Source organism: Poeciliopsis prolifica, unplaced genomic scaffold, assembly GCF_027474105.1.
Source record: "Poeciliopsis prolifica strain line A6 unplaced genomic scaffold, Auburn_PproV2 SCAFFOLD017, whole genome shotgun sequence".
NCBI lineage: Eukaryota > Metazoa > Chordata > Actinopteri > Cyprinodontiformes > Poeciliidae > Poeciliopsis > Poeciliopsis prolifica.
Window position 1 is genome coordinate 7,253,407 of NW_026562392.1, and position 16,019 is coordinate 7,269,425.

Consider the following 16,019-nt stretch of genomic DNA (forward strand, 5'->3'; position numbering starts at 1 on the left):
CTAGAGATTGGGTTTCACTAAAGACGTTAAAACGATAGAGGTCAGAGCGTGCAGCTGAGTGGTGACAGCAGTATTTGAAGAAGACATACTGTGCGTCTAAGTGACAAATGAATTTAATCCACATCCCCTCTCACTTACAGGGAAGCACATGTTATCTCTATGCTGTGCTTCGTAGAGAAAGCATTAATGTTTACAGCACTGCTTTTTATAGATGCAGCTTTTAGAGAGCTGACAATGCGTGACACATTACAAGCTCGTATGATTCATAGCATTTGAAAAGGGGATTCTAATTCACACTGCAGGAACAAGGAAAGCAGTGGAATTATAAGTCAGTTTGCTTGTAGGTAGAGTTTCAGCGCATGAAGCGTAGAGAAAGAGAAAGATTCCAGAAACAATAGGCTGAGCTGGCTGTGAGAGAAAAAGTTGAGTGAGACAGACAGATGTGAAGAGGAGGAAATAAAAGCAAAGCAAGACAGTTGGCAACATTTGCAGAGAAAAGATGCAGAACTCTGTTGATCTAAGGATGAGAAAGTTGGAAGAAAAACGATTTTGTTTTTACAATGAGCATCTGCTCTGTTGTCTCCTGGACATCGTTGCAGTCTGTCCCACTCCCACTGCAGAGTACAACTGGTTGTACCCCAAATGCAGCTATCGGTCCTTAATTATTGTGCCTTTCAAAACTATTGACGACCCTTAAATGTCTGTACTTTTTGTTGTGTTGCAAACAAAATCATTGTCATTCTACAAAGATTCAGTAGTTAGTAGACTGACAAAGTAGCAAATAAATGTGCAGTTGAAGGAAAGCAGGACATGGTTTTCATTTTTCTAAACAAATACAAGTATTGATAGTGTACAGTTGTTGCAAAAATGTATTTATTGAACTTTTTTACATATTCATACTAAAACTAAAACGTGTCAAAGAGGTTCTTCGACGTAGAGCAACATTTTTATAAAGTGAATAGAAAATTATAATTATAAATGGTTTTCAAAATATTTCACATTGACAAAATAGATCTATACAGATTGTCATCTGTACTTTGATTAGGCCTTTGTCATCTGGACTTCAGCATTCCCTTAATTTCTACTTTTTTTCTTGCAACTCCTGCACAACTAATGGTTGTCCTGATAATAGCTTATCTATTTTTTTTGACAATTTTCTTTAACAGTGGCCTGTGAGGGTTTTTTTCAGAGAGACGTTTTAAACATCTAGAACTTCACCTCTGAAATGTCTTTGGTCTTCGTGAGGCTGTTTGTGCATTGATGTTCTCTAGCCAACCTCCATTGTATAAGCTACTTGTGCTAAAATTAAATTGCACATAGCTGCTCTCTACAGTAATTTCTCTTAATGTGATTCCTTCAGGCACTTTGTTGCCCTGGATGTTTTTAGAAGTATCGGAGTAAACGAACATAAAACTTTTCAGGTTTTTAATTGCTTAAAATAATTAAAACCACACATTGCTTCCTTTCACTTTTACATCTATTTACAAGTTGCACTGGTCACATAAAATCGCAATAAGATACATTGACGTTCGCGATTCTAACATGACAATAAGTGGAAAATGCTCAGGGATATAATACCGGACCAAAGCTTCACGCAAAAGTTCCAGAAAATAACATAGTGTTGTACTTATACTATCTAAACTGAAAGCCACTAATACTTTACTCTGTAAAACACTCCGTTTATCTCACAGGCTGCTATCCGCTGATTTAAAAACTGGCTCACTGAAACTATCCTACTGCTACACCCCCACATTGGTATACCACTTTTACAAAACTGTGTGTCCCCATGAGTCAAATCTCCTGAATCACATTTACGCTCATGAATGTGTATTAAAATTGCATGCGTCTGGTTTCATTTATTTTTCATTTGCCTGTTAACACTGTCTCACTCTAACAGTAGCAGCAGTAGCCATCCACCAGAAGTTGTCATATTGGAGTTGGACTGATTAAGCGTACCGTGTAGGCAGGGAAATTCACAAGAGATAAGAAGTGCGTAGTATGAAGCAAAAGAGATTGGTTAGCAAGGTGCTGGCCTGAAGCCAGACTTTTCAATGTCACATCATCACGGTTACTTAAGCTCTAAATGTAACTCACTCCAGAGGGGGCTCTGTTCGAATTTTTTGGGTTCAATCTTCTGTAGTAACATCAATGGAGTGAAATTCTCTGTCACTTTTACAGATTATGAATAAAGCAAACCTGGTGAATTGTGCATTTGTAACGCCCCTGATCAAAGCTCTGCGCAAAAACACAAATCCTTAGAAAAAAAAGAAAAAAATCGTTCCCCACCTCACCGTGTAGTGATACGTTGATGCATCAAATGCTCCCTTATTGCTAAGGAGAACTATTTTTTCTTCACTTTTTTCTTGATCTCATTCATTCATTCATTCATTCATTCATTCATTCATTCATTCATTCATTCATTCATTCATTCATTCATTCTGCCTCACTTCTATCAGTCTGCATCATCAGGGTGTCAATGTGTGCATGAATGAGTGAATAATGTAATGTGAAGCGATGTGAAGCGGGGTCCTCTGGTGTTGATAAAGTGCTATACAAGTACCGGCCTTTTACCATTTATAATTCCAAGGACTCACGAAAACAACATACAGCTCTTATAAAATCATTTTGATAGCCAAAGTAAGCCTGATTTATTGGTATTTAATGTATAATATGCTGTAAAATGAATATAGATTTCATTACAGTGGCATAACTTCACATTTGGAAAATCAAAAATGTATGTTCTGTAGATAAATTTGTTGTAAAAAAAAATTAAATTAAATAAAGCAAAATGTTTTAGAGAAAAAACTCCAGTGGGACGATCACTACTACATCTAAGAATTCAATTTCAATAGATGCATTTTTTAAAGATGTTGTTCAAGCTCTTGTAGGTTGACTCATGTTTCTTAGTAACTCCACAGTTGTTTGTTTTCTTGGGAGTGAAAAAATAAACTGAAAGAGGATCTATATTTGTCTCGTCACCACACACATTGTGAAGGTTTGTAAGGAAAGTAAAACATCTCAAAACTTCAGTTAGAGAACTACAACAAATAGCATCTGGGAGTCAGCAAGTCTCTATTTTACTGTAGCTGGTAGTAAAATAGATATAGTGTAGCACCACTGTTTAGAAGTGGTGCTGGTGTCCAACTGTGTGAAAGGATTGGTGATCAACAAGAAATCTATTTGTTGAAATATTTGAAGTACAGTCTTAGACAAATTCCTCTATAAATAATTATGCATGTTTGGTGAGGCACACTTGGTTTGTGGTGACAACCAGGCAAAAAAAAAAAAAAAAAAAAACTGATTTAGTTAAATATTTTTATATTCATGTTTATAAAAATTGGACATGGTGTTTTTTAAGACGGCAGACATCAATATTCGTACAGCGTTCCATCCTTTCATCTCAGCCTCCATTGCCATGCAATCTCAGCATGTGAGTGAAGTAAATTAAGTCTAAACTGAGACTGAACTACAACAGCGCGCAGCTGCAGGTGGGCTCACCTTCAAAAGTGAAGATGTTTTCTTCAAATTTCCATTAAAAGGCCATTTTAATTCACCGTGGGTGACATCATTAGGCCTGTGGAACATAAAGAGCTCAAACACTCTGGCACTTTATTTCTGTAGGTTGCAAATACTTTGGTTGATGACTGTTTTGCTGACATGTTACAAAATGAATGAATACTAACACAAGAACTTGAAAACTGTATATGTATAAAATAATTCAGGAGTTGTTTTCTGTGGAGGTGGAGGTGGAAAATGTTTGAGAGCACTTTTAGAGGGAGTGAAACCACAGCAACACAGAACAGGTTGGTTCTTGTTTGCCCTGTAGGTTTTACGTCAGAAGAGCAAAATTTGCCATGATTAGCCTGTTTGCTCTTTGGAGTGGAACCAATCAGAGCTCTTACATGGGATTTTATTTTACTTCTTGAGCAGCAGTGTGTCCTAAAACATCACAATGTGTGCCCAATGTTTATTACACTATATGGAAGATGAAATGTGTGAGTGGAGCACAGAAAGTGGTCAGGGGATGTAGCAATTATTAAAATAACATACATAGATGTACACTGCTTAGTTTGTCTGAGGCTCCAAGTTCCTGTGAATTCTGTGACTTAAATCCGATCAGTGACATGCACAGTTTTTGTTTTGTTTGTTTTCATAAATAAAAAACAACTGTTGACAGGCTGGAAGCTGAACATTTTGATAAAAGACAAAACACTGTTCATTTCAGAGTTAAAAATTCAACATTTTATCAGTTTGTAAAATGAAAAATTGCTATCATCTATGAAGTTAGAGGCCATTTTAGTTGCATAGCAGCCAAGTGATCTAAATTCCCCCACAAAAATACTCCAGTGCGTGTGTGTGTGTTTGGCCAACTCTATGCAAAACATCCTTTACCTACCAAGTGTGAAAAGCTAATTACACAAGGAGTAAATTGTGCAGGCGAAGCCATGCATCTTAATTAAGTTTGGATTTCATTAGACAACATGCAAGATAGACCAAGATAAAAACACAGGGCATAGTTTTTGCACTGTGATGCAGTGTGTATGGGAGCATGTCAGTGTATTGTTTGCTTTAATGTGCGAGTATAATGGATGTGGACGTGTGAAGGGAAGTACGATTTTTGTTAGAACAGAATTACATACACTGCCTGCCAAAAATATTCATAACTTTTCCACACTTAGTCAATTTATAACCAAAAACGTCAATCAGCTTGATCTGCAACAATTCCAGATAAGGGACGTTTAATAAGTGAGCAAGAAAAAAAAAAAAAAGTACATGCAGTAAATGAGTGTGTTGCACATGATCTACAAAACCTGCCAGTGTAGTTAATTACACGTGCAAAAGTGGTGCTGGAGAGTTTAGAGATCGTAAAAGAAAGGTGAAGAGGAAAGTCGTCATACTGGATGCATATTATAGCAATAATAAATTTAATTTAAATAAGTATACAGCAAGGTACTACACAATAATAAGAACATTAAAATATCAATCAAAAAAGCTCTAAACACCCATAAGTCTTTCTGTTAGACATAAGGGATGTGTCAAGATAAGTCCTTGAAATGAAGCTTAGGCGTAAATTCAACCTGGGAGACTCGATCCAGCTGACATTCATCTCGCAATCGCCACGTCCTACCTCAACCAATCAGGGCTGGAGCAACTCTCCGCTTTGGGCCTATCATCATCCAGGACCGTCTTCAAAAGCCAAGCTACCAGAGGGCCAACCCGCTCGTCGCTGTGCACAACCCACCTCCTCCCCTCTTCTCCACCTCCGTTCTGATGGATGTTTTCAGGATTCTTCTGCACCCAGCTCCACCACCGGTTCCGGCCCCGGGGAAGACTGTCCAAGCTCGGCCGAGCTGATGTCCTGCCCGCGGTGATCCGCGACTCACAGTCTTCAGCCGGGGCCGAGCGCCAAAGATTCTGTATCATTAAATCTCTAAATGCTATTCTCTTCTCTGTGTGAGTCTCTCCAGATTGAATTATGCCCTTAACAAAGTTAAGGGCATAATGAGTTTCCTACAATCCTGCAAAGAAAATTTGGAGGGTAAATATGTGGGTTATTATTTTTATTTTATAATCTTTAAATGATGCAAATATTTGACAAGATATGCCTTCTGTCATTGTATCTATGACAGTTTGCACCTGTTTTCAGATGTGACTAACACAGACACAAAAACAGCACCCACAATCTGATTCTGGTTTGATAAATGGCATTGCAGGTGGCAAGTCAATACATTTGCATATTCTCCTCTGAGTATTTTGTACTTTTCACTGCAGTCACATTTGCACCAGCAAACATTTTGTAGATCAGGCCCACAGGCTCTTCCATTGGGATTTTATGTGACAGAACAATGCAAAATAATACATAGTTGTGACGTGGAATAATAAAGATATATGCTTTTGACTTCTTTTGCAAATAAAAACAAAAAGTGTGGCATACATTAGCATTCTGCATTTTATTCTCCAGTATCTCCAAGAAAAAATGAAGAGCAACCAATTACTTCAGAAATCATCCAATCAGTGACCTTTGAAGTCACTGATTTAGTCATTGTAAAAAAATAAATTAAAAAAATGACAGCTGTTCTTCAAAGCCTTTAGAGGTTGTAACATCAGAGAACAAACAGAATCAGAAAAACCCAGAGAAACACTACACAGAAATGAGAAAAGACACATTTGTGGACAAATTTGAAACGGGGTTAGGTTAAGTGGCAATGTTCCAAACTTTGAACATTTTGGCACCACTGTTCAATTCATCTGAAAATGGAGAAGTGGCATTACCAAGAGACTTTGATAAGTTGCAGAAATTCACTGCTCAGTAGCATGAATCTGCATAAGTACAGTAAAATATAAACATCCTGTATGGATTTTGCTGAAAGTGATATTAGGGACATCAAAGAAAGTGCTTTGGTGAGATTAAGATGAAACTGAACTTTCAGCATGTTACACCTTGTAAAATGCTGTGTAACAAAAAAATAAATAAAAAATTGTACTCTGAACATCACCCTTGACAACATTCCAAAAGAGGGACATGTTCGTAATAATGCCATGTTGTGGTAATGTTTCTCTTTAACAGCATCAGGGCAGCTATTAAGGAGAAACTTGGAGAAAAATCAGGTTTCCTTCCAGGTTTTTCTGTTAGATAGACTGAGATCTATCTGCCATGTTTTCTTTCAGGGAAACATGGGATAGGAAACCTGGAAGAAAACATTAGATGGTAAAGACATCCACACAACAAAAATTGCTTCTATAGTTGTGAAAACTGGTTCTTCAAAGTATTGCCTCAGAATGTTTGAATACAAAAGCATGTCACAAATTTCTAATGTTTATTTTTTTGCAAAACATTTTTAAAAATGTGTTTTTCTTCCACTTCAAAACTTTATGTTGTATTGCAAACAGTCCCACTGAATACATTGGAGCTTGTGGATATATTGGGATAAAATGATTTCATAGAGGCGCCATAGAGATACTTTTTTAATGCATTTGGGTTGCTTAGCACATTTGCACATTCCCATCACCACCCCACTGGTTCGCCAAGCACTCAGATTAGTATAGTTTGACAGTGATTGTATAATGCCCTGCCTAATACGTATGAGGGTATTGATTTCCAGCAAGCTAGTGCATTAAGGTGCAAAGCAGTTCTGTGTCTTGTAGGCGAACTCTTAACACACAACTGGAAGCAAATTGAATGGCCCGGCTTGTTGCTGTTCTCTGGAGCTTTCTGACATTCTGCAGAAAAATGAGCTGTAATAATGCATCTCAAGCTTTTTGTTTAATAAAGTGTATATATAAAAAAATCTCATCTACAATTATGCACCATCTTCACATTATCGCAGCAGCAGGTGTTCCGTCTTATTTCTTTTTTTAATTTGAAGGGAGAGCAGAGAACAAGTGAAGACACAAAACTTGGCACACCATTAGCTGGTTGCCAGCTTCTCTTCACAGCTTCTGCCAGCCGAGAGCAATGTGGAGTTTCCAAATAACTTGTTCTTGGTTGAAGAAATATTGCACCTGAACTTTACAAGGTGCAGGCAATCGTCTGAATAAAACCTTGTTTTGCAATGCATCCAAACTTGAATGTTAATTATTGCCTGCTAGGTTTATTGAAATGAACTGCATATTTTCCTCATGTTTACATCCTTTTGTTATTATAAATTCAGTTCTAACCTGATTTCTGGTCTCTTTCTCTGCAGGTTTTATCCATACTTGTGGAGGCACACTAAAGGGGTGGAATGGGACTATAGAAAGCCCCGGATTCCCTTATGGATATCCAAATGGAGCAAACTGTACCTGGGTGATTGTCGCCGAAAAGGGGAACAGGATTCATATAGTTTTTCAATCTTTCGCCGTGGAAGAGGAATATGACTTTTTATCTTTGTACGACGGTCATCCGCAGCCGGCTAACTTCAGAACGAGGTAAGAAGGCGGCCCTGAAGTCAAACACCTTGAAGGCTGCATTTAAAGGCTGGGAGGCAGGAATGGGAGAGATGTGAGGAAGAAAAGTCCTCAGTGATCACTTCTGACGGAAAGGTCAACCTTAATGTGCACATGACAGAGAATGTTTATTCTTGTCAGGGAGGTGTCAGGCAAGTCAGGCGTGCTCAGTGAGACGAGTATTGTGTGTCAGCTTTTCTCTGACAGAGTCTGGTGTAGATGGAGCTGCCGCCTTAAAAAAATGTGAAGACCTTCATTGGAATTTTACTTGCGAGATGAACACTTTATCTTTTACTTTATATTATTCAGCCTAGTGTACCAAAACAATCCTTAAAATGTAGCATATTGACTTGAGGTTTTTTTTCTCGCTTTGATGGTCTTAGCTGGCATGTTTAGAAAATGGAACTTGAACAATAGCGTGAATAAAAGCCAGAGGCATCCCTTTCATGAAGCCCACTTTAAAAAGTCACATCTTTTGATTCCAAAGCAACCAGGACACTTATAACCTCGACCCCTGCGTTATTTTGAATGAGCATGCTGGTTAAGTTTCCGTGATGGAAACTAAACCAGCTGCTACCGTCCTTTGTTCTAATACTTCACAGGAGGAGACGAAGATGGCGAGAAATGTGATCAAACACTAAAAAAAGCTGCTATTTCTTTGCTTTGGTCACCGGATAGGCAAACAACTGTTTACTCAGTGTGCTTTCTGCATTCATACAAAAGCCTGGCATTTAAGCGAAGTGGGGTTTTCTGGGTCATTGCATTGTCAAGGTGCCTTTTCAATATTTGTCTTGAAGACACGATGTGTGTTTCTGTGAGGATACAGCAAAGCAAAACTTTAATTTCACAATAGGGAAAAAAAAAAAAAGACCTTGATGTGCAGATTGAAATCTGCATTTTAAAAAAAATTGTTTTTATTTAAATTGTTTAAACAGTAGAAACATATACATATGTTTTTGATCCAACCAATTAAGTTTTTGTGGTCACCATATCCTGTTCTGGTATGTTGGAGCCCAGTCAAGCAGTCAGTGGGCTTTGGGTGGGGTTTGATAGATGAAGTCAACAACAACAGCATCAACATGTGGACAAACACTTCAAGGCAAAAGATTTTGATGCGAGATGGGATAGCAAATTTTATTTAACATTTTAAAATTGCAGTTCTTCATATTTAATAAACTGGACTTACAAAAAAAAACTTAAGTATTTAATGCAAATATATATTTCCTTTTAACTTTTCACATTTTGCCTCCTGGTTGCCAAAGTCTTAATATATTTCACTTGGCTCAGTTACATTAAAATAATCAAAGTTGAGAGAGAAATGTTGAAGCATAGATTTTAAACCTGCCAGTAGTCAAAGATTTAATGCCTCCAGCAGCGCTACATAATTTTTATTCCATCTCTTCTCTCGTTCTTAACTCTACTGCAGTGGAAGTGGGCTGAGATCACGTTACTACAAAGAAGGACGTATAGTAAAGAGTGGCAATAAGCTGGAACAACTCAAGAGTTGAATCACTGTTGATACTTTACTGTAGGGGATGAATCACATCAGGTTTTGAAGAGATTGTGCTACTGTGTTGCATAATATTTGCTGACGGACAGGCTTACAAAAGGAGTTGTCAACAGTTAGATTTAGTTCAATAAATCTGACATCCAACGTCTCAAATATACAAGATGTTTTCTATAATATACGGTTCTTTGTGCTGTATATTCTAGATTCCCACATAGGAATTTTGTAATATTTTCTAGTTCTTGTGGGCAAACAAGACGTAACAGCTATCACACTACCAAACTAACAACTAGTCACACTATGGTCTAAAAAAGTCAGGGTTTCTCAGGCTCAAAAATCTCCTGGTAGTTTGAGAGCTTTTCATTTTTTTGTTGTCAAATGTACAGAAACTAGGATTTGTGTTTTTGCAAAGGAAAACAGCAAGCCTATTTTAACTAAGTTTTTTATTTTTAAAATTCCTGGCAATTATACAGTATATATATATATATATATATATATATATATATATATATATACATATATATATATGTACTCCAACGTACATAAAGATGATTCTTTATGTACGTTGGAGTTTTTTTTACTATTAGAACAAATATATATATATATATATATATATATATATATATATATATATATATATATTATATATATATAATATATATATATTATATATATATATATATATCAGTAAAAAAAACTCCAACGTACATAAAGAATCATCTTTTTAATTATGTTCAATCTGGGATTTAATGTAATGTGTGTAATGTAACCTTACTTACATTACACCAGCAAGAAGTGTACATGAATATCGTTTTTGATACAAAGCTCAATTTAACACTTTGATTAAGTTGTGCAGTACGCCATTTGCGTCAGAGGCGAACAGTCTGCCAGAAATGACAAGAAGAAAAATGGAGAATTCCGCAGTTTCCCTAAATGCATCATTTGTCAACGTTACGATTTATTTCGCAAGAGATGCAAACAGACGGTAGGAGACCCAATCATTGTTAACAATAATTTTGTTTATTTACTTCTTCTTGTGCTTTAATGTTTCTTTGTTGAAATTAGGCTTCGAAATTAATCCCTTTGCCAGCCTTTCTGCTGTGTTAATCTGTGTGAGGTCTGTTTTCCATTCCTCCTCCCTTCCTTTTTATTTATTTTTTAAATCTTCTTTGTATTGGTCTTTATTGGGACATCAGCTTTCTGGTGCTGGTTTGTTATTTTAATTGAATATCCCGCCCTGCTTCTCGTTATTTTGCGTTATCCTAGCACACCTGGTCCGAGTGAGCTAATTATTCTGCTTCAGTCAGTTTCCCCCCTCTAAGTCCAAGCGCCTCCTGGTAAAATTTATTCAGCTATTTTGTCTTGTCATGTTTTTCTAATGCTCATAAATATTCTCTGGGACCAAAAACTTGCTCTTGCAATCAAAGCTTTATTTTTAAAAGGAAAAGAAAACAAAAAGCAATTTCTTTCAATATAGACTCAAAAAAAAAAAACAAAAAAAAACATGTACAATTTACAAAATAATTTCAAGGGATAAAAAAGCCATTTCACACAAGAGAGACAGATGGCTGTCATACATCTTGAGAAGTAGAAACTAGTTTTGTGCCAAATAAAATATTCTTTTGACTTTCAAATTAAGCTGAGGTTATATAACATGGACTGTAGAGCTACACCCCTCCCAACCCCCCAGACAAATGTGTAAATTTATTGAAAATACCTCTTTTGATAGACAAAATATAAACAAAAATGCATCCTTCCAACTATGTCGGTGAAAAACCTCAAATGAAGCAGAAACACATTACATTCTGAAATTAACAAGATAAATACATTGTGAAATTAAGATAAATTTCTACCCATTTAAACCAGTTAATCCAAAAGTATAATAAACTGCAAATATTTTATAGTGAAATTCAACACCAATATGTAAATTAGCATATTTATCAACATTTACTTTTATAGTCAAACATTCTGATCAACATTGTTTTCTTTTTAGTCTAATCTTTTTTCACTTTCTACTTTAACCAATTTACCAAGTGTTTTTTTTTCCTTTTTAAATGCTTGATTTCAATAATATTAAAACTGTCAAACAATCAATCAGAGTCCACATGAATGAGCAACAGTATTATGAGGCTTATTGGCTGGCCTTCACAGTTTGTAGAAACTTTTGCCCAGTTCTCAATTTACATGTTACCAGCACTGTTTGCTTCACTTGCTGTGGTACTTCTTCAAACAGGAGTGACACACCTGAAGTACCTGAACTCTCTGATTGGAAGGAGATTGAGTCCACCTGGTACTCATCACTAATTAGCAGAGCAGAAAGATGCAGCAGAGGGGCGTGGCTACCTTGCAGATCAATGAGGTTATGTTCATATCCTTGAACACCACTGAATGTTATTCAGAGCGTATGTTCTTCCAGTAACATGCATACTACTGTTTTTTTTTTATTTCGAATATGTGTATAGCCATGTAGCCGAAAACATTTCTGAATTCATCTTGTTTATTTATTTTCTTTGATAACTTTTCAGCTAAAATCTTTGATCCAAACACAGAGGTGTTTGGATCAAATGATAGCTTGAGAATGACATACCAGCCTCCATAAAGGTTGATAGAAAATTAAATTTTCGTCCCTGCTGCCAGTGATGTGAAATTGGATCTCAAAACGCTGTTTATCACTCCATTCATAAACAGTCATGTCTTTAAATATTGCCAGGTGGCATCAGTAAATCCCACCCGAAGCTCTGAAAATATCACTCCTGTGTGCCGCACAGTTTCTGAATGTTAATCGGTGATCACAAGTGACTGCTGGGAATTTTCTGAGCAGACTGGGTATTTTAAAAATTTCATTATCAAGAATATAAGGGAAATTACTACAATTAGTCAGAATACAGCCAAAGAGGTAATGGACATAATTGTGTAGAATATTGTTAATGATACTTACTTAACTTGTTTGCTTTTTCTTTACTTTGCCATGTATGTTGATATGCAGTTATGCAGTTTCAACATTATTTTGGATAAAAAGAATAATTAATTGGACATAAAGACAGCTCTTCCGTTTGCCCTTTCATGTTAGCATAAATAGAAACCTTAGTCAAGATTAAAGAGCCCTTTTAATTTATTTACTGCATTAATTAATCAGTAAAGGTTGAAATTCAGAAGGGAACATGACAAAAACAACTATCATAAATTGGACATCAGCATCATCTGGCTGATTGGGGTGTTTCTCTATTGATCTATGTATTCTCTGCTCTGAGACATTTCCACCATCCCCCTAACTCTGTGATGCGTTTACATTTAGCTGAATCCCTCATGCCTGAGAACGTCTGGTTGAATCGCTTATTATTCTGTCGAAATTATATGCTGAGAATAGTGGAGTGGAACTAGTTTGGGTAATGATGTCTTTCATTTCACTGTTTCCAAGCTCTGACTGCGTTCTCATTATAATAGCCTTTCCACTGCTGTTTTTCCAGCGACAAACTTGCATTGAATCATATGTTTAGACAAACATTTCAGTTTTACACTGTAATTTAGCTGCCTTGAACTTTTACATTATCATGTAAAAGTTTCTTAATTGGAGATTCTTTCATCATTGCGCTTACATGTATTTATTAAAGCTGCAGTATGACTTTTACAAAAATTTTTATTTTATATGTTATACAAACATAACCGTGTACAAGATGGCGGCGCGTGTAGACGCAGCGGCTCGGAGCTCCCGTGTTTTCGTTTTTGTTAGCCTGTTTTTATTGATGTCTTCGCTCAACACACTACTGGAAGCCTTGACAACTTATAGCAGATCAGAACTGTGGAACATAGGGGCACAGTTTGGACTTCACACACCCACCAAGCTGGACTTTATTCCTCCAGAGCTGCTTCGAACACCTGGAACTATGATCATTCCCCCCTGCTGCGAAGGCGACGGAGGAGGCAGCGCAAACAAAAGAGGGGCAAGAGAGCCGGCGTGCGTGCAAGGCTACAAGCTAACCCTCACAGACCGGCCCTCCCCAGCCTCTTCCTCGCCAACGCCAGGTCCCTCGTCAACAAAATCGACGAGGTGCGACTCCGAATTATCTCTCGCCGGATGGACAGCTGTGTGACTGTTGTCACAGAGACCTGGCTGGATGAAAACATCCCAGACTCAGCGGTGGAGATAACGGGGCGCGCTCTGTTCCGGGCGGATCGGACGGCAGCTTCGGGTAAGAGCAGAGGCGGAGGTTTGGCATTGTATGTACACAATGCCTGGTGTACAGCCACACACTCTGTCGGCACATTCTGCTCTCCTGACTTGGAATATCTGGCGGTGAAATGCAGACCCTTCAAGTTGGTGAGAGAACTCTCGTCCATAGTGATCGTGGCCGTCTACATACCACCGCGGGCTAATGCTAAGTTAGCATTAGAGGAGCTATACTGCCTGATCAGCGGGCAGATGAACTCCAACCCGGAGGCGGCCATGATTGTGGCGGGGGACTTTAACCACGTGGAACTGAAGGCTGTGTTTCCCAAATTCCACAAGTTCATAAACTTTCCCACCAGAGACATTAACATTTTGGATCAGGTTTACTGCAATACCCCCGGAGCCTACAAGGCTGTAGCAGGTCCACATCTGGGCATGTCTGACCACATCTCAGTGGAGCTGATTCCTGTCTACAAGCCTCTGGCCTGCAGAACTAAGCCGACCACCAGAATAGTTCAGGTCTGGACTGAGGAGGCCTCCTCTGCACTTCAGGACTGCTTTGAGCACACAGACTGGAGTGTGTTCAGGGACGGAGCAGACTTGGAGGAATACTCATCGTCCGTTCTGTCCTATATTCAGTTCTGCACCGATGCTGTCCTCCCTGTTAAGACCATAAGCGTGCTTCCAAACCAGAAACCATGGCTAGACAGCACAGTACGGGCCCTGCTGAAAGCCCGGAATGCTGCCTACAGATCTAAAAACAGGTTGGCTTATAGCAGGGCCCGGTCGGAACTGAAAAAAGGAATTAAGCAGGCCAAGCTCCAGTACAAACAACGGATTGAGGAACACTTCATCAACAACAACCCCCGAAGCATGTGGAGAGGCATCAGGACCATGACGGACTACAAACACAGCACTCAGCTGACCAGCCGCGACCCCACCCTGCCTGACACCTTAAACAGCTTCTTTGCCCGCTTTGACACAGTGGGCAGCAGAGAAGCTGTACATCTACCCCGACTGGAAGAGCAGTACCAGCCTCTCGTCCTGCAGCGGCACCAGGTGACGTCCACCCTGAGGAGGATCAACACCCACAAAGCTACAGGACCGGACAAGGTGTCAGGCCAGACGCTGAAAACGTGCGCCGACCAGCTGGCAGGAGTGTTTCTGGACATTTTCAATCTGTCCCTGCAGTTCACCATGGTTCCTGAGTGTCTCAAGTCTTCCACCATCATCCCTGTACCGAAGAAGACGACCATCACCAGCCTGAACGATTACCGGCCCGTCGCTCTGACCCCGGTGATCATGAAGTGCTTTGAGAGGATTCTTCTGAGGTACATCAGACACTTCATCCCTGCAGACCTGGACAGCCTCCAGTTCGCCTACAGAGCGAACCGGTCAACAGAGGATGCTGTCTCCATCACTCTGCACACAGCCCTGACCCATCTGCAGCATCGCAACACCTACGTCAGGATGCTATTTGTAGACTTCAGCTCAGCATTTAACACCGTCATCCCAGACAAGCTGGTGCTGAAGCTACTCAAGGTGGGGCTGCCTGCTTCACTGTGCCACTGGATCAGAGACTTCCTCACCAACAGGCCTCAGGTGGTGAGAATAGGTGGCTCAACATCGTCCCCACTGGTCCTCAACACAGGCACACCGCAGGGCTGTGTTCTCAGCCCAGCTCTCTTCACCCTGTTTACACACGACTGCGTTGCCATCCACCCCACCAACACAGTCGTCAAGTTCGCGGACGACACAACAGTAGTGGGTCTCATTTCAGACAACAACGAGACCCACTACAGAGAGGAGATTCAGCAGCTCACTCAGTGGTGTTCAGCCAATAACTTGGTGCTGAACACAGGGAAGACCAAGGAGGTCATTGTGGACTACAGAAGGTCCAGGAGGACGGGTCACACTCCCCTTCTCATAGATGGAGAAGAGGTGGAGCGTGTGGACAACATCAAGTTCCTGGGCCTCCACATCACGTCTGACCTCTCCTGGAATACCAACACCTCCCACCTGGTGAAGAAAGCACAACAAAGGCTCTTCTTCCTCAGGAAACTGAGACGGGCTGGACTTTCCTCACGGCTGCTCGTGAACTTTTACAGGGCGACGATCGAGAGCGTCCTCTGCCTCAACGTGACTGTGTGGTATGGTAGCTGCACAGCACTGGAGAGGAAACAACTGACACGGGTGGTGAGAACAGCACAAGGCATTGTGGGATGCCCCCTCCCGGACCTGGACTCTATTTACATAGGCCGGGTCAAGAAGAGAGCTGGATCCATAGCCATGGATTCAAGCCACCCGGGCCACAGACTGTTTGTGCCGCTGCCATCAGGCAAGCGGTTCAGGAATATACGGACTACAACAAACAGACTGAGAAACAGTTTCTTCCCCACAGCCGTCAGAGCCATTACT

The 16,019-nt window shown here is 39.5% G+C and overlaps 1 protein-coding gene across 2 annotated transcripts in view; it reads left to right on the forward strand.

Moving 5' to 3' along the window:
• Positions 1-16,019, forward strand: part of LOC129367504 (CUB and sushi domain-containing protein 3-like) — a 230,972-nt gene that overhangs the window by 17,267 nt on the left and 197,686 nt on the right. For both annotated transcript variants that reach the window (XM_055042010.1, XM_055042011.1), the window contains exon 2: positions 7,686-7,908. In XM_055042010.1, coding sequence (XP_054897985.1) covers positions 7,686-7,908 — 223 coding nt within the window. The remainder of the gene's footprint in view (positions 1-7,685; positions 7,909-16,019) is intronic.